At 46.2% G+C, this 27,524-nt stretch overlaps 1 protein-coding gene across 1 annotated transcript; it reads left to right on the forward strand.

Annotated features, from left to right (window-relative positions):
• The first annotated feature begins 133 nt into the window (after positions 1 to 133).
• Positions 134 to 27,524, forward strand: LOC149324400 (uncharacterized). The gene is made up of 16 exons (XM_089565555.1): positions 134 to 154; positions 2,743 to 2,823; positions 5,653 to 5,719; positions 7,654 to 7,754; positions 7,845 to 8,006; positions 8,520 to 8,609; positions 9,028 to 9,153; positions 9,825 to 9,909; positions 10,910 to 11,080; positions 17,695 to 17,742; positions 19,211 to 19,331; positions 20,036 to 20,237; positions 20,693 to 20,841; positions 21,882 to 22,083; positions 23,774 to 24,234; positions 27,470 to 27,524. Exons 1-16 carry the CDS (start codon positions 134 to 136, stop codon positions 27,522 to 27,524), a joined length of 2,142 nt encoding a protein of 713 aa, XP_089421681.1.

Here is a 27,524-nt window from a genome sequence, read left to right on the forward strand (position 1 = left end):
GTTTTTTGTTTGATGCCCTGTTTCTGACTAGCAATGAGTGCTTTCATGAAGTTAGTTTCGTTTTGTGTGACTGTTGATGATGCTGTCCTGATCGGTTGGTGTGGTGCTTGAGGTGTTGTGTGCCTCGGCTAGTATGGGTGTTGGACCTCTGAAGGTAGGGTGGTTCGGGTGTGTCTGTATGTGGTTGTCTTCGTCTTCGGATTCGTCCGAGGTTGGCAGTGTGTTGGGGGGAGTTTTTTGGGGGTTTTCGACTTCCTCTTCGCTTTCTTGGTCAGAGATGATGGGCTTGGGGGGTGGTTGGTGTGATTGTAGTATATGTGTGTTTTCGTCGTCTGATGATTCGTCGGTGGATTCGATGACTTTCGGTTGTTTGGTTTGCTTAGTGGTTGTGGCGTCGCGCCTGCTGGTGTGTTGAGTGCGGAGGTTGGAACGGCGGGGTTCCATCGGGGGTGAGTTCACTGCAGCGGCGTAGTTGGTGTGTTTTTTGGGGGCCTGTTTAGTTGAGGATGTAGGTGTTTCAAGGAGTGTTTTCTTTTTGAGGACAGTGAAATTTGAGACTGCTCGTTTTCCTGAGTTGTTCATGGTGCTGGGCTGTGGTAGTTACTGCTTGGAGGGTTAAGGCGGTTGTGGTGTCATGGCACACCCGGCTCGTAGAGCGGCGATGATGAGAACTCCAGGAACGCTCCCCTCTGCATACGTTAGTGGACTCCGCCACGTGCTAAGAAAGGGAGAGCGAAGGCAACACCCCGCTGCTGCTGGCACACTTTAGTCACCCCTGAAGAAGGGACCTAATTGGTCCCGAAACGTTGGGCAAAAATTAAAATATTGGATGGCGCCAGTTTTTTCTAAAGCATCTAATAGTTGAATTTTTAACTATTACACACAAGAACCTGGTTGCGATTAGATATTTGTATTAATAGCCACTCGTAACTATTAGGAATAGCCACATCTGTTTTTAGAATTTCGAAAATGTGATTACCCACGAAATGGCCGGTTCAACAAACATCAACCATTTTTCACGCATTTTTCGCATTTCGAAATTCGCGCGCCCGCGTTGCACGCACAGCGCCTCCCACCGGTGAACGTCACTCAGCGGCGCACGTGTCACGTGACCTTAATTGTCGTCGCCTCGGCAGCAGCAATGAGAAGTGGCGGAGCAGCGAGCGCGTGTTGCGCAGGCGGGGCTGAGGAGGTCACGTGCGCCGCTGAGCGGCGCGCTGTGGGCACAGAGCCGGCGCGTGATTTTCGAACTGAGTGAGACATGGCACAAATTCGTTGAGCGACAGCGCCAAGGGTAATCGTACGTTCGAATTTCTAAAAACATATATGGCTATTACTAATTAGCGGTCAGTTACAAATATCTCATTGAAACCAGATGTATATATATACTAGTTTTAAAAAAATGGCTGTGGCTTAGCTTGGTTAATCCTGGTAATTCGGAAAGCAATATCCGTAGCTACGCCATGGTTCAACTGGTAGTGTAGCTGGTGGTGGTGCTCGTGGTTAGACTTGTGGTGATGCATCGTTATTCAATCAAATCCAATCCAATATGCTAATTTGGTAGCTACCGGCCTCGCTACGCGACGGGCTGAAAGTGCAACTAGTATTGCTTTCGCAATAAAATCAACTATTAGAATTTAGTTAACCAGCGTACTAGCCACATGAGTCACTCGTTTTCCTACACCGCTAGCACAGATACTACTTTGCCAAAAAAGCCATTTTATACCTCAAAAAGCATATTTTTAAAAATTAGTGACGGGCTTCCTAAAAGCACGTGGTATGGTTTTTAAATGTTTAAAAAATGCTAGAAAAATGTTATTCCAAAGATCACTTTAATGTTTCACAAATGCCAGAAAAAAAAAGACAACAGCAGTGTAGTAACGTTGGACCAAAAGAAAAAGAGTAATAAGGGAGTAATTACTCACTGGCATGCACACAAGCGCAGCCATACGGCCACAAAAACGTAAAGTTGCAACGTTTTTGGCGCTACCCAAGTGCTTTCAAGGGAACCTGGACCTGACGACCATTCAGAAGAATTTTACAAAGCTCTAAGTCCCTCTTGAGCCCTCTCCTACCAAAAATGTTCATAGCCACTTCAATATCGGAGTTCTTTGGCTGTTTTTTCGGTTGCCATAGTTTTAGTTTCAATCATCGGACCGATGCTTGTTTGAGACGGAAGGGGGAAGATGCTGCAAACCTCTGAAATGAAATGTTTGTTTTTTGATCCTCGTTGAGGACCGCTATCACGCGCCTTATTTTGTTTGTCACGCCAGAGGCGATCATATTCCCCTCGAAAGATTATCACCGTGCCCAATACTTTCCGCGACAGTCGAGATTGTTATCGGTGCGTCCCGCCATTTATCGCGTAAGTTCTTCGTCACTCGTAAATTGAACTCGGCTGAGAACGACAAGCATTCTTAACCCTTAGATAGCAGAGACAACTAGTTGCAGTCGCCGCCGCCGAGTTGCATTGCGTTTTCTGGCGCAAGTCAATCAAATAAGAAGTTTCATTTCCACGACAGTGTCCGTCCGCATTTTCACTTGTGCCCTCATCCGGCCACGTGGCAATGTGACGTGGCTGCCTTTAATTATGCCTGCACGTCAGGGCGAAGCCCACACGATACGCTTCTTGACCATGGAGCATGAGGTGTGAGCTCGGTATCTGCCATATGGCGGAGGAATCGTTCTCGCGTGTCTCGCGAGACGAGGATGCGGTTTAATGCGTCTTGAACCCGATTGCAGGAGCGGGAGGACCCATCCGAGCGGAGTCACCACTTTTCCTTGAAGAACTCGACAAGCAGGAGTACACCTTCGTCGACCCGGGTGAGTACTACATCGTCCAGGTTCCTATATTGTTCCCTTTTGATGTTGTGGTTGGCAACTTTCAGTCAGCGACAGTTTGGAAAAGGGTGCTACGCGCCCCTTCAGCTGCTGCAGCGAAAGCAGTCAGTCGAAGAGGCCTTCTAGTTAAGGCTCTGCCTTTGTTGACGGTGGCACACACAGGCGTCGAAGATTTCTGGGTCTCGGAAGAGACATGAAGCGTACGCGATGGTGTTGAGCTTCTTGTGAACCAGCTGTTTTAGCCGGTGTAGAGGTAAAACTTCGGTTGCGTGTTTTGTCCTTCGTTGTGATGCCTAAGGCAATGTCCATGGATCAACGCGTGGCATTAGCCTACGACAGGAAAATAAATTATACTATAATTTCTTCACTCATGGCATTCGGGTTTGAACAGCCTGCCGATGGCCGTGACACCAAAGTAACGAGTGGGTCACGGGTGGCATAAAGAAAACTGCGATATACGACAGCTGCTTCTTGATAAGTTATCGTTCCGGGTTTTGAGGCATAATCGCTTGACCACTGGAGTGAAGTGAAACGACAAAGCAGCGATTAATCTCTTTTTTTTTTATGGTTTGTACGTGACGTGATGATAGTGAACCATGCATATAAAGCTTCGGCAGTTGAGAAGCAAGTCGCGTTAGCCGGATAGTACAAGTTGTCTCAGCTGAAATGGATCGCCTAAAAATCATCCAAAACACATTTGAAAATAAGAGCTTTTTTTTGAATTGGAAACCAGTAAACGTTGTGGGGAGTTATGCGAAGTACCGGCCAGTATTTGTTTTTTCGCTCCACGTTATTTCTTCAAAGCCTCGGGTGTGAATTGAAAAGTTGTCGAGCGCCACAAAAAATCGTGCGACACAGTAGCTTCCGACGAGGTAATCTCAGTGTAGCTCTCTTTACACAAAAATCTTGAGGGGACACTTAAGGGTCCGCTTTAAGGTCGATTCACACGACGGTCCGATCGCTCGCGGCCCGCGCACTACGTGTTCATGCGCACATATGCGTGTCAGCGCGGAGTGCGCGGGCAACGGGCGATCGTACCGTCGTGTGAATAAGGGCCACGGACCAGCCACGTGGGGTCGACCGCGCGTGGCCCGTCCGGGCCTGTCCGGCGACAGCATCCGCTAGGCTGAGCTTACCGTTGTATGCGCTGAACTAAACGTGAGAAATGTGAGAATTGGTGTAATGTCTCGCAAAATACCTGCGTTTAACGGTACGTAGACAGCGTCAATTGACGTTCTTTTCTAACCATATCTGTGTATGCCGCGAGCGGCGACGTTGCGGCAAGGAAGTACGTACGAGGTAGCATTTCGGTGGCGGCGGATTTCGCTCGCTTTCATGCCCAAGTGTAAACGAGCCATAAAGCTGTACTGAAGGTGAAAAGTAAACCGTAAGCTTCGTCCCACCACGCTTACATGCTGACAGTGCGCAAGACTATCGCTGGTGTCGCCTTGGCGCACAGAATGATAGAAGTGGTGGTATGACTACATGTATGACTACCTGAAAAGACCGATGTGACGTGGTTGCCAGATTTGAAGTGTGTGAGCAGGCTAAAAAAGCGTGGTCCGCCGCCAGGAAAAATGACTTCGCGCGATTCGGTCCGCAGACCGTGTTCGGACCTCGTAGACCGGACGCTAGATCCCACGTGACCGCTAGTCCGCGGGCCAAAACAGTCTGTGGTCCGCCGTCTGGATACACCTTTAAGAATAGTACGCGATAGCGCCAATGGAACCCTTCAGCAGCCTAGGGTCCACTTTGTATATTACTTCGCAGACACGAATACTGTAGGGTGTTTAGGGGATCTTGGGGGAAAGGGTGTTTAACCTACCCTTAAAAGCACAATGTAGTATGTTCGAGATCCCTCCCCGCAAGTATTCCTCTGTCGCCTAGGTCTTGTCTACATGCCATATATATGGAATTCATTTTTCTGTACTTCACATTCATTTGTCGCGGGATGTCCTCGTACCACTCCTGGTGCAGAGGTGCACCAGTTAAGTGAAGCGTCATTGCCCCGGCAGGTGCCTCTTTCAAATACAGCCACCAGCTTGAAACCCAGGCTGCTTTTCTCGAGCAACCACTTGCAACCAATCATTAGTTTAATTGCCACCTACCACGGTGGGCAGGCTATTACGTCACAAGGTCGCGTGACCTAGACGGCAGGTGGGCGATCTGCTTCTCCGCTAACAACATTGGCGACCTGGCAAGCTAGCGCTGCCAACGACAGAGCTCACTTTGCACTGCTGTTGGTTCCGTGATAAACGCCAGCTGACTCGCTTTTTCGGTGTGCCATCAACAGCTGCTAGTGCTTATCTCAAACCAACTGGAAGGCGAACCTGGAAGCCGCTTTTCCCATCAAAGGAACCCTTCGTGCTCATGCAGATTATCTGATGTTGCGTACCTTGTCTTGAATGGCAGGAATAAACACGTATGGTCGGGTAATGTAATGATTTTAATTCCTTTTCTTGCCACCCTGTGTTACTCCCTGAGGCACCGTCACCTTCTTGCGATGACCAAGATCCGCCATTCAGTGCAGCAGACTATACTGTAATAGGATCGGAAAAAAAACTGTTCTTAATGACCCTCTAGGTTGCATATATCCTATTAAAAGAAAACAAAAACAAAATGGGAACTTACGAAAGCATAATTGAAATGAATTGGAAAGCGACTGTAATTCCAATTGTGTTTTGGAAGTTCGAAATAGTTCCAACTTTTTTGACAACTATGCATGTTAAGACTCAGCCACAGGAACGCATGGCTAAATGGCTCTTCGGGCCGGTTCTGCTTTGTCCTGCACATCAATGTTGCCCATCAAAGGATGAACTTAAGTCTCGTCAACGTTTGGTCAGGTGGCTGCAGCGCTTCCTGCAGGAGGACTTTCCAGGTGAGGCTGAGACCTCGGGTCAGAGAGCCATTGAAGTGTCATGTTCGCACGGTTTTAGGTTTGTGCGCGCCTGCAGAGAAATATGCATGATGATATATGGGCTGCAGTTGCAGAGAGATGTTTGTTGGATCTTATTCTTTGTTGCTGTAATTAGGTATGTGCAACATTTTCCAAACAAAACTATGGCCTGTTGCAGTATTTCACTGTCTTGAAGTTGAAGCTGTATCTTGTCATTGCTAAACCGAATATGCAAATCTTATGAGCAGGTCATGTTTATTACTGAGTTAAACATGTGAGTAAAATAAGACTATAGTGTTTTGATAGGACTGAAGTGCAGTAAGCTGTTTCTGAACTCAGAGCTTTGAATTCATGCTTTGCTGCATGCTATGGCTGATGCTTCAAAGTACAGCTGAGAGTCTGCCGCAGTGAATGCATTAAGTTCCTTGATATTGTTACGTAAATGTACGCACACAAGGAGTAGTCACAGAGAGATAGCTGACAGCAGCTCAGTCTAACCACTGCGTGCCCACGGCGCACACAACACACTTCGTCCTCTTTGCGCTCCGTGCACGAGCCCAACACTGTCTTCGTCGTTGTCCATTGACAATATTAAGCACTCAACACGTTCACTGAGGAATAAATTTTTGGACACCCATCAGCAGGTAGCAACAGTCGCATTGCATATGCGCTCTTCGCGGGCAATTTCAAACTTCATCGCAAGACTTGGTATTTGCGGCCTCACAGCTTGCATATCCGATGGGACCCACTGGTGACAAACGATGCATTGAACGTGTGAAGATTGCATAAACATTGCTTGCTCTGGAAAATTTTTAAATGTTTTAACTATAAGCAAGTTATGGGCATTTAGTGCTTGCACTGCACACACAATGTAATGCAGTTAAATCAGTATGTAATGAATCTCCACATAGAGGATTCCACAGTATATTACGCAGTTTCTCAATTCCCCAATGTATCCCGAGCTTACTGAAGCGACTACACTGGTGAACTCCATGTAGCCAAAGTGCTGTGGCGTTTGACCTTGACTATCCACGCAGACTATCTATTTGCTGGTGCTGCGTTACTACAAATCTGGCAGAACCATGCATAAGTTTTGAGACAATAAAGCACGAACTGTCATGACAAGAATGTCTAGGATCGAAACGAGCGAACACAGTTGACACACGCACCGTAATCCAGCGTTGTAGAGGAGTTCTCTCCGGAACAGTTTCGACCACCTGGGGATCTATAACGTGCACTGACACTGCGCAGCACATGAGTGCCTTTTGTGTTCCGCCTCTAACACAATGCAGCCGCCGCAGCTGGGTTCGAACTCAGGTACTCCGGCTAAGTAGACAGGCGCCTTAGCCACTGCGCCACCACGTGATCGCGAAATGTTTCTCCGCGGTCACGGCATCCAGTAACAGGGGTTTACTGTGAACGGTTGGCGCGAGATTTCACGTGCATTTATTTTAATGCAATGTGTTAGAAGACTCATGGCTGAAAAAAAAGCAGCGTCCAGAGCAGTGCTGTTTATGTGTGCATTTGCCACCTGGCACGGTTGGCACCAATTCTAACGACCAATTCTAACAAATAATGACTTGGCAAAATGAAAGTGACTAGGACTATGAAAAAAGTAAAAGCAAAGAGACTTCACAGCAACACACTGTCATCGCGTAATATGGTGATTAAGTGCCCCCATAATTTATGTTCATTATGTTCTGCACTTCAATGAAGGATGAATGTAATAAAAAAACTGAAAGGAAGGCTAAACTAACTGAGGCTGACTGTATGTGCTTGCTATTCTGCAGACTTTCAGCGTAAGCCGGCATCACACAGCTTACTTTCCATGACAGTGTGAAGCAATGTGCTGCGATTTAAACCAAAATGATAGATTGTGCAGTGCTTTAGTTCATGTTTCCTTCCGTGATATGCAGATGTGGTGATTACGATGTTTGGGTCCTCGTGCAACGGCTTTGCGTTGAAAAACAGTGACATAGACTTATGTCTAACTTTTGGCGACAGCCATGGGACAGAGGTGAGCAGATGAAACTAACATGCATTTGTCTTGGCAAGACAATGTGGAAGGACGCTCCCAACAAAGAAACAATGTATTTTACTCCCGCAGGACCCCGACTTCAAAACGTTCGTCCGAAACATGATCAACAAGCTCCGCGAGGTACAGTGCGTGACAGATGTCAAGCCCCAGCTGTGGGGAAAAGTGAAACTGGTCAGTTTCATCCATAATCCAAGTGGCATCCATTGCGACCTAAGCTTCTCCAACACGCTCGTACGTATCGCATGAAACGCTGCTCAGTGTTGTCACTATGCGGACTTAACGACAAATTGCCATTTAAATTTTGAAGTGACAAAGAGGCTAGTTTCACTGAAAACCGATCTTACGAGCTATATTTAGGCTTCTGTCGTCACTACCTTAAGCTCTCGCCAATGAAATGTGGCAATCTTGTGATCAGATTCTTTTCTTGCATAAAACGAATGATTATGGGACGAATCACTCAGCAAATTTTGTATCTGTACTGATAGTGCACTTTCATATCCCACAATGAGGATGAAAAATGATTAATGCCATTAATATGATTTGGAGCGGTGGGAGAAGGTGGGAACAACCAACCTAACTGCAAGTCTGAAAAGAATAAAAACATGTCAAACTTTTCATTACAAGACATTAAGTTCGCTGCTGGACTTCCACGATTTGCATGTACAAAAGCAGAAAGCGTCTGCTTCCTGTGTAGATTTATAAATAAGCCTGAGAAATTGGTTCTCACTTTCTTTCTCGTTGCAGGCTTGTTACAACACAAAGCTGTTGAAAACATACAGTCAGATTGACACCAGGGTGGAACTGCTTGGATGCACAATGAAGCACTTTACAAAGGTATGTATGTTGTTATATACATATAACACACACACACACACACACACACACACACACACACACACACACACACACACACACACACACACACACACACACACACACACACACACACACACACACACACACACACACACACACACACACACACCAGGTGTTTTAGGGAAGACTACAATTCTCAAGAATAGGTTTTTTGAGGTAAATATATGGTTTTCAACATAGTATTACCAGTGTTGGTGCTGCCACGTTGGTAACATGTCGATTCTACTGTCACTACATATGAAAGCATACCCCTTGCTTGGGCGTAGCTATACAGAACCAAATGCGGATTCAAGGGGTGTGTTTTCCGGGGTAAGGAATGGTCCCCAGTTAAAGAAGTGCACTGTGCTCACGTCGATTCCTTCTGGGCCTCTTTTAGAACATCTACAAGGATGAAGGACTTGCTGATGCTGCCACAGGTGGCTTGGCATCCTTTGGCTTCAGCCTCCTAGTGATCTGCTCTCTGCAGCATTGCGAGCCACCAGTCATTCCGGTGCTCCAGGAGGTGAGCTGGGATGCTAGCCCGCAATATTGCATTTCGACCCTTTGTCTCGCATAACCTTGGCACGGTAGTAGTACTCAAGCTACGCGCAAGAAATAGTAGTGCCAACTAGGAACATTCTCATTCTCGTTGCACCATTTGCTTGTTTTGATGTTAACAATGTACCAACTTCCTTACGCAAGCGCATTGCTGAAGCCAGTCAGTCCTGTGTGACAACGCTCTGGCACAGCAAATTTGCTGGCAATGGCCATAGGTTTAACTTCGTCAACAGCGATTTAGATTTAGCAAGGCCAATCCGCTGGCTTTGCTTTGGCCAATGCCTTGTCCTCGTCAGACTTGCCTTAGGCAAAACAAGTCCTCTTGTCGAAAATATTGGCTAAACGACTGAGTGCAATATAACCCAATAATATTCATTATGATTTAGTGCAGTGTTGCTTGTCTCAGTGCCACTTGAATACTTCCGAACCGGTGTCAATACCCATGTCCGGGCAATCGATACCTTTCTTTGAGCCCCGTGCCTTATGTTGTAGATGATATGGTTATTTTTTTTATATTAACATCAATGTCATCCATCTATTTGCTTGCACTTGTGTTGGGATGGGTGCTGATGTTTCCCTGGATGACCAGACATTCACCTAGGTAACTACTAAGTGGTTCTTTCTCCTGCATTGCAGCTGTACCCAGAGGGAGCCAAGAAGCCACTGACGGAGGTCGAAGGATGGAATGTGTGGTTCTTCGATGAACTAGACCACCTAGTAAGTGATGTTGCCTGCCTTGCAGCACCCGCAAACAAAATAGAGGTAGCAAGAACAAAATATAAAATTGAAACAAGAAGAGACAAGCAGATAGGCTTTTTCTCATGGGTCAAGTGACCCAAAGAAGACAGCCGTCCATGCGCTTGTCACAATCATAGCATGAGGTTCTTTTTATTGTTTTAATGCATAAACGTTAAGACTGACTATCTGCAGAAAATCCGGCGACGACGCTTTCAGCGTAAAATCTTTAGGGAAGCAACATGGGTGACGTGACCCTGTGGTATCATCACAATATTGGCGCCAGATGTGAGCAAACTGACCACCATGGAAGGTGGCAGTTAAATTAACGATGGATCGCTGGGTAAGAGCAACCTGGGTCTCGCAAGCCACACTGGTGCCATCGCAGGGCAATGGCACCAGGAGTGTCACTGCACCACTGCTCAAATGCTACTGCACCAGGAGTTGTATTAGGACTCCCAGCAATCTATGAATGTTAAATAGAGAATGCAAAATGCAGCATATGTGGGCATTAACCCATTAATGCTTATTGCGTCATACGCTCAGTGCAGACCTTAAGTGTCCCCTACAAATTTTTTACACAGAACATCCAAGAGAGTTATGAAGTAGGGATAAAATTGGTAGGGCTGAAGTAATAACTGCATAAAGGAACAGAAACGGCAAACTTACTCAATTCTTAATAAGCCCTCTGTCAATATGATTGTTCACGATGAACGGGTGTGCAATAAAAGCCTATACCACAACTTTATTTTCTTCCTCTAAGCATGCACTTTTGGCATTGATCAAGATATGTTCTAGACAGGATCCCAAATATATTGCATGACGAGACACAGCACCTCTACTTTGGTGGTCACTTGAAATGTTACAGGAGCTGCAGTGCTGTTGTGCCAAGTGGCCTAATTTATTGTGCCAGGCAAATTGCATTGAGCTGTGTGAGCTCTTCTGTTGACTAAGACCCTTATCGTTCTCGTTGCTTCCGTATCGAGCCGTGTGGAGTGGGTACGGCCAGAACAACCACTCGGCCTACGACCTCTGGCAGGGCATGCTCAAATATTACATCAATTTCGACTACCAGACGCAAGTCATCAGCATCTGCCAGAGGGAGCCACTGACAAAGCTTTGTAAACGGTGGCCTACCAAGTTCCTTGCGATTGAAGGTGAGTCGTTGTGTTCCTGGAAGCCATGACAAGCATTATTTACGAGCGTTTTAATGCATGGGGACAGTGCACATCTTCACTTTGTTTTTGTAATGACTGATGGCTGAGAAATTCGCAGGGACACCTGTGATGGCAATGTGATAGCATTAGCTGTTCATGCCTTTACCGGAAGTGACAGCACTTCTGATGTTGCCACATGACTTCTCTCCACACAATGGGCGAATTTTATAACCGATGACGCATTTTTTTTCGATGAGGCTTATAATATCATTCATTCATTTTATTTCCTTAGAAAAGGAGGAGTACGGGACTAAAAGCTCTTGACGAGGTCCCGACCCCTTGTTAGTTGGCATGACAGCAGGACGACGGCCAGTCTTACACAAAAAAATGAAAAAAAAATATCACAAAGCAACGGGTAATACAGAATGAAACAAGGCGGCAATCAATCGGAGAAGCAACAAAAGGTAATACAGATAAATCAACACACATAAGCAACAGTGGTGAACAAAATTAGGCGAATAGGAAGGCATGGTTTAGTCTTGCAAATGAAGAAGTTGACAAAAATGTTTAATGCGACAGTTTCGGTTTCTGGAGGGATCAAAATTTTGTCGGTCTAGTAAGTTTAACAGCGAAGGTAATGTATAAGATAGAGATTGCTCATCATAGGAGGTTCTCGGGGTGTGTACAAACCACATTTCTTTATGTCGGGTCTGACGAATATTTGTGTTTTTTTGTAGTTCTGCCAGATGAATTATGTAATCAATGCCAAACTTTACAAAACCTTTGTAGCACAACATCAACCTGTAATTATAAAAACAAAACACAGGAAGAATTTCATATTTTGGAAAAAGTGGTTTTGTGGAGTATGTATAATGGACATCAGCTATGTAAACCTGGCATTAAAATGCCAGGTGTTGCACCAATCTGAAGGATAATCTAATTTGTTGGAGCATGAAGTTGGACCACTATGGTTTCCATCTCTTGCAAAATAATAGGCCGACACACAGCACATTGCTGAGGACGATTCAGGCACGAACGCATCGGCCCGACGCTCATCCTACTTTTCGTATTACAGTTGGCCCGGCTGTCTGGATCACCGTCGCGGCTTCCCGGTTCGCCAATACGTGCCAACGATTGCCAACGCAACTTTCTGGCTTCTACTAACTTCGTCACACCGGGCCCAGTGGTTACTGCGTCGGCGCATGTGCGCATACTCCAGCTCTCCGACTGTGGCGCACTGATGCAGCGGGGCATATAAAAGCTGAACTCTTGGCCCTGGACGAACCATTGCTGAGGACGATTCAGGCACGAACGCATCGGCCCGACGCTCATCCTACTTTTCGTATTACAGGTCTGTAATACACTTTACTTGTACACACATTTTGTAGTTTGTGCCTGGGTCGTCCTGAAGCAATGAGTGATGATGAAGGGTCCCGTACCCCGTCTAACACGAAAGAAAAGAGTGAAAAGCTATTCGACAAGGCTCCAACTACTGTGAAAGAAGTTGGAAGTTTTCTTGTGAAGCTTAATAGCAAGTTGGAAGCCTTGGGAAAGAACCTGAACCATGAGCTTGGCACCCTGCGGGGATCAGTCGAATTTATGAATGAAAGTTTTGAAGAATTCAAGAAAGAACTGGCCGAGTCTCTTCGGGAGATAAGCGAGCTTAAGGAAGAGCAGAATTATCTAAAGCATGAAAACAGAGAACTTTCGAAACAGCTGCAGCGTACTAGAGCAGAGCTAACTGAACTTCAGCAGTACAGTCGGAGAAATAACCTTGAGTTAAAAGGCATCCCTACTACTGACAGCGAGTCACTGACAGGCATTGTCTCCGCTCTTGCCACGAAGGTTGGAGCAGAAATAACGGTGAACGATATTGACCTCGTGCATCGAGTGCCAACAAAAGACAGGAACAAATCGAATATCATCGTTAAGTTCAGGTCAAGTGATGCCCGTGATAAACTGCTCGAATCGGCAAAAAAAAACTCGCTTAATCACATCGGACCTTGGCATTTCTGGATCAACATCCGTGTTCGTAAACGAACATCTTTGCCCAGAGTATAAAGTGTTGTTTGCTAGGGCTATAGCGGCGAAGAAACTTCACAACTGGAAGTATGCATGGGTATCTCGTGGCCGGATCTTGGCGCGAAAAGCAGACAACTCGGACGTGATCCGAATTTCTACAGAGGCCGACCTCGGCCTTATAGTCTAGTTCACTCAAAATGCTGACTGTACGAACCACTCATAAATTTTTCACGTCAAATGAATCACGAACCATACTGCATTGCAATGTAAGGAGCATAGCTAGAAATTTTGACGGCCTTTGTACGTTTCTAGCAGAGCACAGCTTTCTTTACGATGTTATAGCCATTACGGAAACCTGGCTGATGCCCGGTGAAAGCTATAACATTCCCAATTATGTATTTCTATCCCGTCCCCGAATTTCGAACAATCGAGGAGGAGGGGTAGGTTTGTACATTAAAAAGGCCCTTGTACACTGCGAATGTCCGTTTCTTAACGCATCCGTCAGTAGCAGTTCGGAATTTCTATTTGTTGAACTTGAAGGTGTCATGGTTGGTGTTGTTTATAGAGCCCCCCACGCAGATCGCAGTAAGTTTGTGAATGATCTTGAATCTGTTTTTATACACGTAACCGATATGAACAAAAAAGCAATCATCGTCGGCGATACTAATATTGATACTTTAGGTGCCAACCACAGTGAATACACTGACCTGTTATTTTCATATGGATTTACGAATCTTATCTCTACTCCGACCCGAATCGCAGGTTCTAGCTCGACATGCCTCGACCATGTTCTATGCAATTTCGTGCCACCTAGTTATTTGGCTGGGGCATATGATACAGCAGTGGCAGATCACTTCGCGATTGCCTTCTTATACCGCGTAGACGATAGAGATAGCCGTAGAACTTCTGACAGCACGTGCGAACATAGGAAGAAAATTGACTAGCAAAAATGCGCACTCAGGCTCTCTGAAATGAGCTTTGCAGACCTCGCCGATATGAATGCCAATGAACACTGCTGCAGCCTTGTCGATAGAATTAAAGCTGTGATAAATGATTGTAGTTTTACGCAGGAAAAAACGCACTATACACATCCAGTGTGCCCTTGGATGACAGCAGCTGTGCTAAACATGATAAAAACGCGCGATCACTGGCACACCAAAATGAAACAAAACAGAGGGAACGCATATTATAGTGCTCAGTATAAGATTCATAGAAATAAAGCTGTTGCTACCATGCGTGTACAGAAGAAGCTATATTTTAGTAACCACTTAAATGCATGCGACGGCAATTCTAAGAAACTCTGGGCTACAGTGAACTCGGTAATTCAGCCTACTTCATCAAACCGAATACTTCCTGACCTGGCCCTTTCCGCAGATAAACACCTGCTATCAGATCAGTTTAACGATCATTTCTGCTCAGTGGGTGCTGATTTACGTTTAAGTATGGGTCTCACATACGAACCTTCTCTGCCTGAGTATCTTGAAAAGACCTTCGGTTTTATAGAAATAAGCAGTGACGAAGTAATGAGTGCACTTAATTCAATGGATGCCACTAAGGCCACGGGTCTCGATGGTATTCCGGTTTCCATAATTAAAAACAACAGTGGCGTCCTAGCTGCCACCTTAGCCTCTTTATTTAATAAAGCGTTTCTGTCCGGCATCTATCCTGATATTTTGAAGCTCGCCAAGGTAGTCCCTATCTACAAAAGTGGGAATCCTAATGAACTCGGAAACTATAGGCCGATCTCAATCCTTAGCTGTATCAACACTCTCTTCGAAACACTATTGGCTAAAAGAATTACGCAATTCCTGACTAAAATGCAATTCTGTCAACGTCTCAACATGGTTTTCAGAAATTTAGATCGACCACCACGGCTTTGCTTTCTATAACTGACTCAATCAATGAAGCACTCAATAATAACAATATTTCTGTTGGTGTATTCCTGGATATTAAGAAGGCATTCGACACTGTTGATCTCGATATTTTATGCAAGAAACTAGAACGATATGGGTTCAGAGGTGTATCACTCGATTTCTTTAGAAGCTATTTAACTGGGCGACGGCAGTGTGTTATTATTGACGAACACGCGTCAAGTTCGCGTTCTATTTCCGTAGGTGTTCCGCAGGGCTCAGTACTGGGGCCTATACGTTTTACACTCTACATAAACAACTTACCCGATTGCCTAATAAATACCCGTGCCATTATGGTTTATGGGGTTTTAACGTCCCGAAGCGACTAAGGCTATGAGAGACGCCGTAGTGGAGGGCTCCGGAAATTTCGACCACCTGGGGTTCTTTAACGTGCACTGACATCGCACAGTACACGGGCCTCAAGAATGTCTCCTCCAAAGAAATTCTAGCCGCCGCGGCCGGGATCGAACCCGCGTCTTTTGGGTCAGCAGCCGAGCACCATAGCCACTGAGCCACCGCGGCGGCCGTGCCATTATGTACGCCGACGATACCTTATTGTTGGTGACTGCTAACTCCGTTGAAACAGCCAAGCATATTTTAAACTCAGAACTTCAGAGAGTCAATAAATGGTTTTTAACAAATAGACTCACTTTGAACATAGGCAAGACTAAATATGTTATATTTGCATCCCCTTATAAAAAATACCAGAATACCTGCTCCGCAATATCGATAGGAGATAAAGAAATTGAAGAAGTTAAAACTATTCAGTACTTGGGTGTAACCTTAGACGCTGCATTAAACTGGAAACCGCATATCGAAAAATTGCGCAGCAAACTATCTTATGCATGTTTCGTTCTGGCCAAAGCTCGGCGACATTTCGAAATACACACACTAAAAACAATATACTTTAGCTTTTTCCAATCCCAATTAATTTACTGTATAGAATCATGGGGGTTCACTTACATCACTTACATTGAACCTGTTTTACGCCTGCAGAAGCGGGCACTGAGAATAATGACTTGCACAACACCGTATACGCCTTCTCGCCCTTTGTTTTTTAGACTCCAAATAATGCCGGCATTGCAGCTTCGAGATTTTCGCGTTGCACTACTCGTACTAAGAGTCCTCTCCGGCACCTCCCCCTTTCCTTTGAACACATTCCATAGAGCCCCAACTAACAGCAGTTCAGCAGCACAGGGAAGATTTCTGGTTCCTACATCTCGCAATGACTATGACCAGCGCCGCTTCGAGTATCAAGGGGTAAAAACTTGGAATAAAATCCCCTGTGCAGTCTTTGCAACGTCTAATCCTTATATTTCACTGAAGACCTTTTTTCTGTCACAAATAATTACCTGATTTACAATGCAAATCGCTTTGTGATTGTTTCTTATTATTCTCTGTAGTGTGTATGTTGGGTTTGCCATTTATATGTCATTGAATAATCACTTCTAAGGCAACTGCGTATATTTTGTATAAAGAATGCTGTTCCTGCCTTCATGTTTTTTTGCACACTCTTCTATTTTTTTTTTTTGTAGTGAGCCCTCTTGTATTTCTGTAATTTGAACCCTCTTGTACGCTTTGCATTTTTGCATGTAGAAAGCATTTGTTCTCACTAATATCTTTGCTTTTATTGCATGGATCCATAACTAGCCTTTGGCTAAGGATCCAGACAGTGATGTTATGTACTGTGCTGAAGAAATGATAATAAAAAGAATTGAATTGCTGTGTGATACTGGTTACCGAGAACCATGTTTCCTGTCTGGCCATGCAAATATCAGCAAAACGTAAATACTCCGATACGCTCGTGTCCGGATATAACTATATAACTATATAACTATATAACGAATATAACTATAATGGGATCACAAAATAGTTCGATATATCAGCAAAAAAATGTCCGTAGATAAGATTGTGTATAACCTAGAAGAAAGAATACATTGCACCCACACTACGACGAGTTGTACGCCCATGTTCTGGCAACTCAACCCTCGCTAGTTGTTGGTAGACCTAGACTGCTTTGCATCCAAGCCGCAGAGGATAGTGCTTTGGAACAAGCCACTGCCTATCATAAGATGTCTATGCATTACTTAAGTTGGCTTCCCTGAATGGCAGCTATTTGGCTTGGAAAATGAGTGCAAGGGACAGAACGCCCCCTTCAAGCTCTCCCTACGTTTACATGAACATGCGGCTTCGCAGCGCTAGCTCTACCATCAGGTGCCCAAGGCTTGGCAGCCGACCTGTCTCCGCGCGTGAAATGTGATAAAAAAAGTGCCATTAGGTGAAGCCCCATTTTCGGGAGTGTAGCTCGCTGTTCGATATATCGAACGACCAATTTAAATGAAGTTCGATATACTGCGCTAGTTTCGTATACATTTACACAGAATTTCAAGGGGGCAGTATGCGTGTGTGATATAGCCAATCATTTGAAATATCCAGGTTCGATATATACGGGGTCGATTGGCTGTACCGCAAAACTGATTGGCAGTCAGTGGGATGTATTTATGCAGCCATTTTGCCTTGCATTTCCTGAGTGTGCTTTTCACGAGCGTTTTGCATTTTCACTAAATGGATGTCTCCCTCCAACCAGTGGGGACTTTCCATATCTAGGATAACCTTTGCCAATGACCACAGTGCATGCTTAGCGCCCAATAATAAAGTTATGTTATGTGGTTTTATTTTCAGACCCGTTCAACCTGAACCGTGACATTGGCAGAGGACTGATTCAGAAGAGTAAGTTTGACTTGGTGCACTCATTCCTTCAGCCATGCCAAGCTTCTCCTGCCTTCCGAATTGCTTCAGATATTCGGTGTGAAACAAGCCTTCCTTGCCTGTGCCTTCTGCAACAGTGTTGCGGTAGGCAAAGTAGGCAGCAGGACTGGTGTCACTACTGGTGGTAGGTGTCGCTATCAAGAAGGGCCTCCATGAAGGACAAACACCCCCTTTTTCCACTGAAGAGCAGCCACTACACCATCTACACTCATGCATGCCTTCTAGCAAATTTTAACTTTGGGAGAGCATTAATTCAAGCAGGTTAACGCTGAAGTGATCATATTGATCTTGACTGTACAATGAGAAGTCTCCAGGACACACTAAAAGCATAATTGTAGAAAAGCTGTGCCAGATCTTACCATGGTTATCATTTCGTTGCCACACCCTGGAGAATGTGAATTTGACTTTCAACATGTTTTCCTGAACGAGCATGCTTCCTCTTCACCCTAAATGTTTTCTTCTGCCAGATTCAATAATTCCATCGACAAAAGAACCCAACTTCTTAAACAAAAGCCTTTCTTACAATCCTTAGCCTCGAACAGCGGACTTGTGTCTGAAATTTCATACTATCTACACCGAGCACAACTCTAATGTTCTTTTTTTGCAGGAATTTTATACCTGCTTTTTAAGTTCATGAATGTCGCACATGGCCATGTAGAACTCATGACTTGCAATGCGTCCTGGAGAGTTTTGTCCCCTACAGTACAGCCGGCCAAATCTTAAGCTGGCTTGCGCGACGGCCCGCTTTTTCTGCGCTCGTGCGCTTTGTAACGAAGCAAACTTGGGGAAAGCTCAATATTAAGCAGGGGTTTAGTGAGCATCTGCCTAAATTTGGTATCTTAGCAAGTTTGCGCTGTCATAACCTGCAGGAGCGCGGAGAACGCGGCTTTCGCGCACGCCAGCTAAAGATTTGGCCGGCTGTACATGGCAGAACCACAGGAACCAGGGGAACTTTTCCCGATATAAAAAATTAGGGCTGAAAATGATAGGAACTACATAATAGGTGCAGCCGTTATCAAATCCAAATCTATAAGCCGTATAGTAGAGACCCTGATAGAAATCAAAGAAGAGTTCCTTGTCGCCCCCAAGAGATTTCACAGGCTGGCGATGTATAACAAGTTTCCCAGCATTACTTGAAATATCTCCGATTTTTACTTTCGGCAAAGTGTGCATATATTTAGACACTCCAGATGAAGTGGCTAGCAAACGCGTTTGTTTCGAGGCAAACAGACTGGCATTGTGGATGTTTGCTGTACTATGCACAGACAAGACGTTCCGCAAATGGTGAGCTGCAAGGGTTACTTGTAGTGCAGATTTCGGCCTACAGGTTCACAGAACCACTAAATTATTATGCTTCCTCAGGAATGGTGAGTTTCAAACCGAGTGCTCACTTTTTATCATGCTTGTTCTTTCTGCACGCCACTTGCAGAGTGGACTGCCATCTTGGACGCCTTCTCCACAGGGCTGAAGATGTTCAAGAAGTCATTTCCTGCAGAGCTCCCGCGACAGGCTAAAAAATCTCGCAACCACCGGCCGGTGGCTGACTTTGGGTACGTATAACAAGACGTTTGTCGTGGAAGCCCTAAACAGCATGCCGTAGAAACAGCGAAGGTGTCCTTGCGAGCCAAAAAAAAGATATTCTTATCGGCCTTATTGGCCTTTCTAGTTGGGCTGGTTTCGCCTCAAGCGAGTGTCACATTATCATCCTTTAGAACCTGAAAGCGGGACTTGTTGCTGCATTTAAAGAAAAACTGCTCAGGTTATGGCAGATCTCGCAGGCTTGTTAGAACATTCCTCTCCTCTCGTACAGAGCTCCGTTTCACGTGAAACCTGGTTTGCATGACATACAGAAATATGCCACAATAGCAGATTGGGCATGTCAGTTATCCATTTGGAAGGGAACAGCGAAGAACAAAGGGACGCACTGTCTTCTGTCTGTGTCCATTATCCGCTGCTCACTTCCAAACAAATAATTGCAGCTGGAAAGGCAAATTGTTCGTCAACATGAAATGTGAATGTGTCATGCACATGCCAATTGATGGTTAGTTCCAATTTGAATAGACCATTTCATCTTCACATCGGCCAAGTTTACTTCGGCTCACTACTTTTGTGCTGAAGCCCCCTTAGCCCGTATGTGTTCTGTTCACTGGCTACTTTAAATAAGTACAAAACTTGTGTTGACACGGTTGATGTTAGGTGCTCGGCGTGCTGTGGAGTACATAAGGTGACCTCAGGTTCGCATGGCTGTTTTCAGAGATGGGCTGCAGATCGAGGAACCCCTGCAGCCGATTTCACAGAGTGGAAGAAGACGGGCCAATCGGCAGCATCATGCTGCAAGCCGTGGAGTGGACAAATGCAGACGCTCTGACACATACCGTGTATCCGTTGATCGGCGCCATATGAACAGTCATGCTTCGTCTTCTAAACAGCCTGGTGCCCGCGACAAAGTGCATGAGGTATGCCAACTCGAATACAACAAATTTCTATGCGTGGGCCTCAGATATCTCGCCTCAGTTATATCTAACAATGAATGCTTGGCCGTTAACGACACATCAAGGATTGCCCAAAAGTTTTCCTTGCAATGTTAATCTTTACTAGCACTTAAGGTAACTCATGATGTGGAAGACAAGGCTAGTCAGAAAGCTGGCAGCCCTTATCCATGTGCTATTTGTGTGGTGAATGTAATGCAGAGTTTATTCCTTGTACTGTTAGCTGTGTAAAGGAGCTGGACAGGCTCTGGTGTGTGGGGACTCTTTAAAATGAAAACACTGCTTGTAGAAACCACAGCAAAGTTTACTATAAGTTACGCCCAACCAGTAAGGCAATTCGGTTCAAATATTTCGTTTTCTGTTTTTCTATTCCCTCTATGCTTGTCTAGTTGTAAGAGCTCAATATAGCTGCATCATTTCAGAAGCAATCCTGTAACCAGCAGCCAGTGACTGGTGAACGGCCATCCAATGACCACGGCCATGATGAGGTGGAATGCACACCCACTCCTGAGCGTCGCAGTCGCAGGAGGGCCACAGGCAGCCGCAACCAGCGCCTGGTGAACGATGCTCGGTGAGTATGACAAGGGCTTTGCAGCATAGTGCTGCATGCATCCATGACAGACAGAGAAAGCATCCTTGCTAGCAAAATCAAATGATACTCTCATCTTTACTGTCTCTTCGAGCTTGCCCAAAGTGGGTACCAGAATGTAGTCACTTCAATCAAAGGACACTAAACGAAAAGTAGTGGGAGTTGTTGCATTTTAAAAAAAAAATGCAGGAAATGGCACTTCCTAGACTGATCGTTAACTCTGCTCTCAGAGTTCTGTTTCTCATGAAACCTTTTGCACGACATAACAATATATGTGCAGCTGGGAAGGCCAATTGTGCTTCAGCATGAAATGTGAATACAACATGCACATTCTGACTGATTTTATAGCGCAGCTTTCAAGTGCATGTTCATTGGTTGAGCCGCGTTGCCTTTGGCATAACCGAGCGCACGAGTGTACTGCCGCTTGCTCATAGATGACACCAGAGTGGTGGAGCGGGCGTGCCTAAAGCACTAGTCACCAATGCATAAGTGGATGTAGAGTGGCTAGAGGAGGGGATCTATCTGTGGCGGGCGGTAGTGTGAAATGTGCTGCAGACGATGTAGTCCGCATTGGCAACGCCAGTCACAGCATTGTTTTCTTAGAATAACCTGTCTGTTTGTATAAAACAATACCAAATAGCCTCAACCAGTTCTTTCTGAACAATGAGCAACACAACCGGTAGAAATGCTTCATCTCCCGCCGCCGCTAAACAAGGTGCCCATGCAGAGGCTCAGTGCTGCCGTCGAGAGCACCCTGCTATTCGCGCCACCGAATTAGACAGAGCTATCTCAAACTTCGCATTGTGAGTACTGTAATTGTAATACAGTTCAAAAGCCTGCCGAGTATACTACGGAGCACTAAGTTCACTCTTATGCTGAAGGCCCCCCTCTGGCCATATAGGTTCCATTCACTGACTACATTAAAGGCTACTACAATCATGTTGGCATGGCTGATGTTGTTGGGCAGACACTGCGCTGTGGAGTGCACAAAAGTGATCTCGGGTTCGCACGGATGTTTTCAGAGATGAGCTGCAGTTCCAGCAACCCCTGCAACCGATTTCACGGAGTGGAAGGGGGCAGGCCACTCGGCCACGTTATGCTGCCAGCCGTGCAGTGGACGACTGCCGACGCCCTGGCACAGACCATGCGTCCATCGATCGACGCCGTGAACGGCCGATGAACGGCCGTGCTCTGTGTTCTAAACAGCCTGGTGGCCACGACCAAGTGCGCCCTCTACAGAAGGAAGTGACTTCATCACCCCACAGTAAGTGCTCCGCTTGGTATATAGATTGTTGACCTTGTCATGCTACTGGTTACTCAGCTTAAGTATGTGAAACTGACAGCTAGGGGATCGCGGGATAGTTGGATGGTGAAAGGATGGTAATGTCGTGGCCTTGACAGCTACGCACCTTCCGAGCAAGTTCTTTGGGCACACTTCAGGTGTGCAATCACTTTTCACCCAGGTTATACAAAATACTGGTCCGAATTTGTTGTTTTTACCTGGCATTGTTATTTAGGCACTGATATAACTAACATTCAAGTTGAGGACTTCAGAAAATTACAGCGTGCTATGAAAGAATACCATCAATAAACTGCACACAGCACAGAGAAGACCTGAAAGTGTTTCGCCATGACTGTTCATAACCTTCGTGCCCCTGAAAGATACTTCATGGTGCTTAAAGAGTAGATTGATCCTAATTAATGTTGCAAGCGAGAACACCTGCAGGGTACCACTCTCTTGCCAGGCCGGAGCAATGCATGCAAGTTATGGTCTTCTGCGGAATAGTAAAGGGGAATTTTTGTACTGCCACAAGTTTACGGTTGTCTTGGGGAGATTCGTTTTGCTATGCATCTATTCAGAAACTGCATAAAAATCGCAGGATGGTTATGAGTATGTAATGCAAATGTTTCAGCGTTAGCTGTGGTATTATAAATAAATATTTCAGACATTTTTTTTTCTCTCATAGTCAGGCAGCCGGAGGTCACCCAGACTTGCCCAGAAATGCAGTGAACATGCTTCGAAAGACTCCTAACAGCAGTGACAGTTAGCCTGTACTGCTGTTAGACACGCTAGATAGAGCACATGAACTTGAACTGCCGTGAACATGGTCACATGAACCAGCTTAGCAGGCTGAAGTGTTCAGAACTAGGTTTGCTCCCAAAAGGGCGCAGCAGGATTTGCGGAGTCTCTTCCTAGTGTACACACCTAAGAAAGCTGGGCGCTGAGCAGGGGGACACTTGTACCCATCCCTGTCTGGCAATGGGTTTCAAACCTGGCCCCCCAGTGGAGCCACTAGGCCAACCCTGTAGTCACTGTAGTTCCCAGTAGTCACTGTAGTTCCCTGTAGTCACTGTAGTTCCCTGTAGTCACTGTAGTTCCCTGTAGTCACTGTAGTTCCCTGTAGTCACTGTAGTTCCCTGTAGTCACTGAGGCAGGTGGAGCTGTGGGCGCAACGTGAAACTGAGGAACGAGCTATAAGAGCTAATGCTCTAAAAATCTGTTAGCCTTGCATAGATTCCTCTGCAATCCAAAATAACATTAAAATTCATGGGTTTCACTGAAGTAAGGCAGCCGATAGCTGGAACCATCACGTGTTTTGTGCTGCAGTCGTGCAATACCAGATGAGGCTTGCCGCCTTCAGAATTTTCACCTTTGAACATGACTGCAGCAGTGATAAATAGCAACAAATGCCTTCAGCTGCTCGAACCCTGGAAAAGTTAATGAATAGCTGCTTGACGGGGTGATGACCAGCCGCACATGCAAGGGGAGCTTTGAAGTGCAGTTTGTGATTTGCAGCCTTTTCAATAGTAGGCCAGTGCACAGCAGAAAGCGCTGTGGTACTGCAGCATTAGTTAGTTGATTTACTGGACCAAGCACTGAATAGCATAAGCCCACATTTCTGTTGTGTTGCAGGTCACCAGGATCTCACTCGTGCAGCACCACTGCCACTACGTGGCACTGCACCACTTAATGCCTTCCAGGCACACCCCTCGGGGGCACCGCATCCAAATCGAGGAAGGGGAAGGGAGCCAAGCAGGCTACAAAACCGGCATCGCGGTACATGCAGCATGCCGGGTGATCATCACATCGTGGCACAAAATGCCACTGTGCCACCACCCACACTCGCTGTACAGCAGCCCCTGCGGACGCCACAGGACACAGTGGGGACAGATCTCACGAAGAGAGCTGCATCCAACTTCGTTTCTCCGCCCACACTCATTCCTGGATCTATCGCACATCCAAGTAGCCCCTTCTCCAGACACCAATGGCCAGGTGCAGTCCGATACCAGCTCCCAGGACTCGCTGTCCAGCCTTCGGCTGCAGCATCGATGCACCTATCACAATTCACTGGGCACCCGCACCATGGACAATGGGTGAGTGCACAAGCATCTTGCAAGTCAATCTGCTTTGGCACCATTAGGATCAACTGCTGTAATGGGTAGAGTAAACCATTCTTGAAAAACCCGAGCATAGCAGCTTAGCCTGGCAGCTGGTAGCAGCAAACTTAGCACGGCATGTACAGCCTACTCTGTTCCAGACCTGAACATGGTGGTACTTGGGTGTTGTAGGATAAACCTAGTGGATATAGATGGAAGCATAAGTAGCCGCACCTGGCTAGAAATGTCTGCGGTACCTTTTCCACTACGGTGAGGGTCTTATTAGGAGTCTAAAAGGGATATCTTGTGCAATTATGCAAAATTACTAGCTGGGCTCTGCATTTTGCCAGAAGACAGTGTTGGCGGATGGGGCTGTTCGGTGCCTGGGCTTAAGAACATAGGAGGGGGGGAGGGGGAGTTGTGGGACAGGAATTGATCGACAACACACATTTGATTGCTGGCCGCCATCATTGTTCAGGACAACTGTCCATTGCCAGCGACCCCTGCCCCATGCACCACTGATACATGCCATCCCCTTACAGTGGACTTTCAGCGTACGAGGTCTGTTAGAAAAGTATCCGACCTTTGCCCGAAGAAAAAAAACTGGCATAACTGGAGCGTTAAAAACCTAATAACCTTCAAAGTAGTCTCCTTGAGGCTCTATGTACATCTCCCAGCGGTGCTGCCATTGTTGGAAGTATTCCGAAAAGGCCCTTTTCGGAATGGAATTTAGCTCTGCTGTCGTTGCAGCCATAATGTCCATTCTTTTCTGAAATAGCGCTCCTTTCAATGGCATCTTGATTTTACCAAACAGCCAGAAGTCGTAGGGGGACATATCAGGAGAGTAAGGAGCCTGTTGAACTACAGGAGTCAGGTTTTTCGTCATAAAAGTCTGAATAAAATGCGAGGAATGTGCAGGAGCAATGCCGCGAGCTGTTGAGCCTAAGTTGAGGCCACCGGAACTACTGGCAATGGTAAGGCGCGTGTCCCGACGAGCTGATGAACCAGATGCCAGCAGGTGCGTTTCGGATGGAGTTGATGTTCAGCGCTGTGTTTGTCCTCTTCTTCCCTTGGCCTTGTGCCGTTGCGCTGCTTCACTAGAAATGCCGCGAGGGATGCGCCAATTTTTTGTTGACCTCAATTCCGGTCTCTTGCGCCGCACAGCACCACGTAGGCGATGGAGGACATTCCTGTAGTACTCTTTAGTCATTCTTTGACCCTGTGGGGTGCGTACTCGTGGTGTGCCACACAGATGGAGTCAAAAAAGCAGTCAGCATCACTTTGACATTGCTGCGCACTTGGCGGGCCTTCTTTGGTCTCGGTGACGTGGAATGCGTCCTCTGTGACGACTGGGATTTGGTTTCCGGGTCGTACCCGTACACCCAAGACTCGTCACTAGTGATTACGGCGTCGGTAAAGTCAAGGTAATTGTTTGTGGAATCCAGCATCTCCTGTGAGACCAACACGAAGCTGCTTTTGCTCCACCGTGAGCAGCTTCGGAACGAATTTCGCCGCATCTCTCTCCATGGCCAAATCTTCGGTGATAATGGAATGTGCAGAAAAATTGCTGATGTCCACCTCTTCCGCAATTTCTCGGATAGTCAAAGAACAGTCCCGCATTACCACAGCGTTCACTTCGGCAATTACCTGGTCATTTCGGCATGTTGATGGCTGACCGGAGCGTGGCTCTCTCTCCACGGATGTGCGGCCGTCTTTAAACCAGTTGCACCACTGCTTAATCTGTGTGCTGCTCATAGCATCATCACCGAAAGCCGCCTGAACATTTCGAATGGTTTCCACTTGGCTATCGCCAAGTTTCTGGCCAAATTTGATGCAGTAGCGCTGCCCCTCTCGCGCCGCCATTTTCATTGCAACAAAAAACCGACGAGAGCACTGCGCACTGCCTCACTCAAACGCTGCTTCCCAGCGACTGACGCTATCGGCAGGCGGGAAAAAATTCGTGCATGCGCACGAGGGTTCAAGGTCGGCTGCTATAAGCGCGCTTGTTTCATATCCATCAGGTGTTCGCAAAAAAAAAACAGTCGGATACTTTTCTAACAGACCTCGTATGTCCTCCTGGTTGGCACCTTGCTAGTGGCGGCAGTGTCCTGTTGTGAAGTGTGGCACCACTGCGAAGCGACCCCATCTGTGGAGCCCTACCATGGAGCTGGTCAGTCTGTCCTGTAGCACAACTCTGCAATGAACAGCTTCAGCAGTGAATGGACACCAGCCCAGCCCTGTGGCGAGGTTCACTTTGTCCACGATCAACACTGCGGATCACCTTCTCTTAAGCTTTTCTTAAGCTTTTTGTTTACTGCATTACGGTGCTCCCAAATCTTCGATATTGGCCCACACAGCGAAGAGTGCAGCAAAGGAGGAGGGGTAGGAAGGCAATTGGACCTGCGACAGTGCAAGGAGACAGCACTGCAGTGTAGGGTGGTAAGACAGAGAGGGAAAGCACTGCGCTGTAGAGGTGCAATGCAGCCGGATTAGGATAAGAGGAAATGCAGAGGTGCAGTGTAGAGGGCGTGGGTTCAAAGCCCACAGAGTGTGCAGTGTGTGTTCTGTTGTCTACTTGGTAACTCATGTTTAACTTAAGCAGGGACGCTGCTTTCCGCGAAAGTTTTTCAGCGGAAGCTGACTCTTGTATGGATGTCCTCGTGGGACAAACCAGTGAGGCACTGAAGCAACTGAAGTTAGCAAGAGGGTGAGAGCGCCAGCACGCTCCTGTACTGTGTATTGCAGGACTAGATTGTTGCCCTTGTTGGTCGTTGCAAACCTTCACAATTGGCGGGCGTGTAAGCACTACCAAGGTTATTTTACCATTTTAGAAAAATTTGTGCTGTTGAAACATTTAATTTGGGTAGGGCAAGGTTATTATGTTTATTTGTAACGTTTCTGAAACAAAAAAAATGACATTAGGAACAATGTGTGAACGTTGGACCTAGATAAAAAGTAACATTATTTTAACGTTTCAGTGCTACCTGCGTACCTGTTCCCAGAGTTCTTGCCTAACATTTCACTTCTGAAATCGACCTCATTCGTTGGCAGGCACACATAAACTCTATGAAATAAAAGGAGATGAAATGAAAACTAAACTGGTTTAGGCTGCTGGTATGTATTTGCTTTTCAGCAGATGTAAGCTATAACCAGGAATTGGAGCCTGTGTTCATAACAGTGTGAATGAAGTTTGTGCAGTGGTTCATACTGTGTCTCCCTGCGCGGTATGCAGATTCCAAGCCGAAGATGTACAGAACTTCATGCAACAGCTTTGGGATGAGCTTTGA

The sequence above is a fragment of the Amblyomma mixtum genome, unplaced genomic scaffold (genome assembly GCF_055824585.1).
Source record: "Amblyomma mixtum isolate Tamu unplaced genomic scaffold, ASM5582458v1 scaffold_41, whole genome shotgun sequence".
Classification (NCBI taxonomy): Eukaryota; Metazoa; Arthropoda; class Arachnida; order Ixodida; family Ixodidae; genus Amblyomma; species Amblyomma mixtum.

What these genes read in the sequence shown, in the direction of transcription:
- LOC149324400 (XM_089565555.1), top strand. Translation starts at nt 134, where the DNA reads ATGGGTGTTGGACCTCTGAAG. An exon ending in TCATTCCGGTGCTCCAGGAG is followed by an intron (nt 9,154 to 9,824) that starts GTGAGCTGGGAT and finishes CCTGCATTGCAG; the next exon opens with CTGTACCCAGAGGGAGCCAA. An exon ending in CGCCTGGTGAACGATGCTCG is followed by an intron (nt 20,842 to 21,881) that starts GTGAGTATGACA and finishes GGATGTTTTCAG; the next exon opens with AGATGAGCTGCAGTTCCAGC.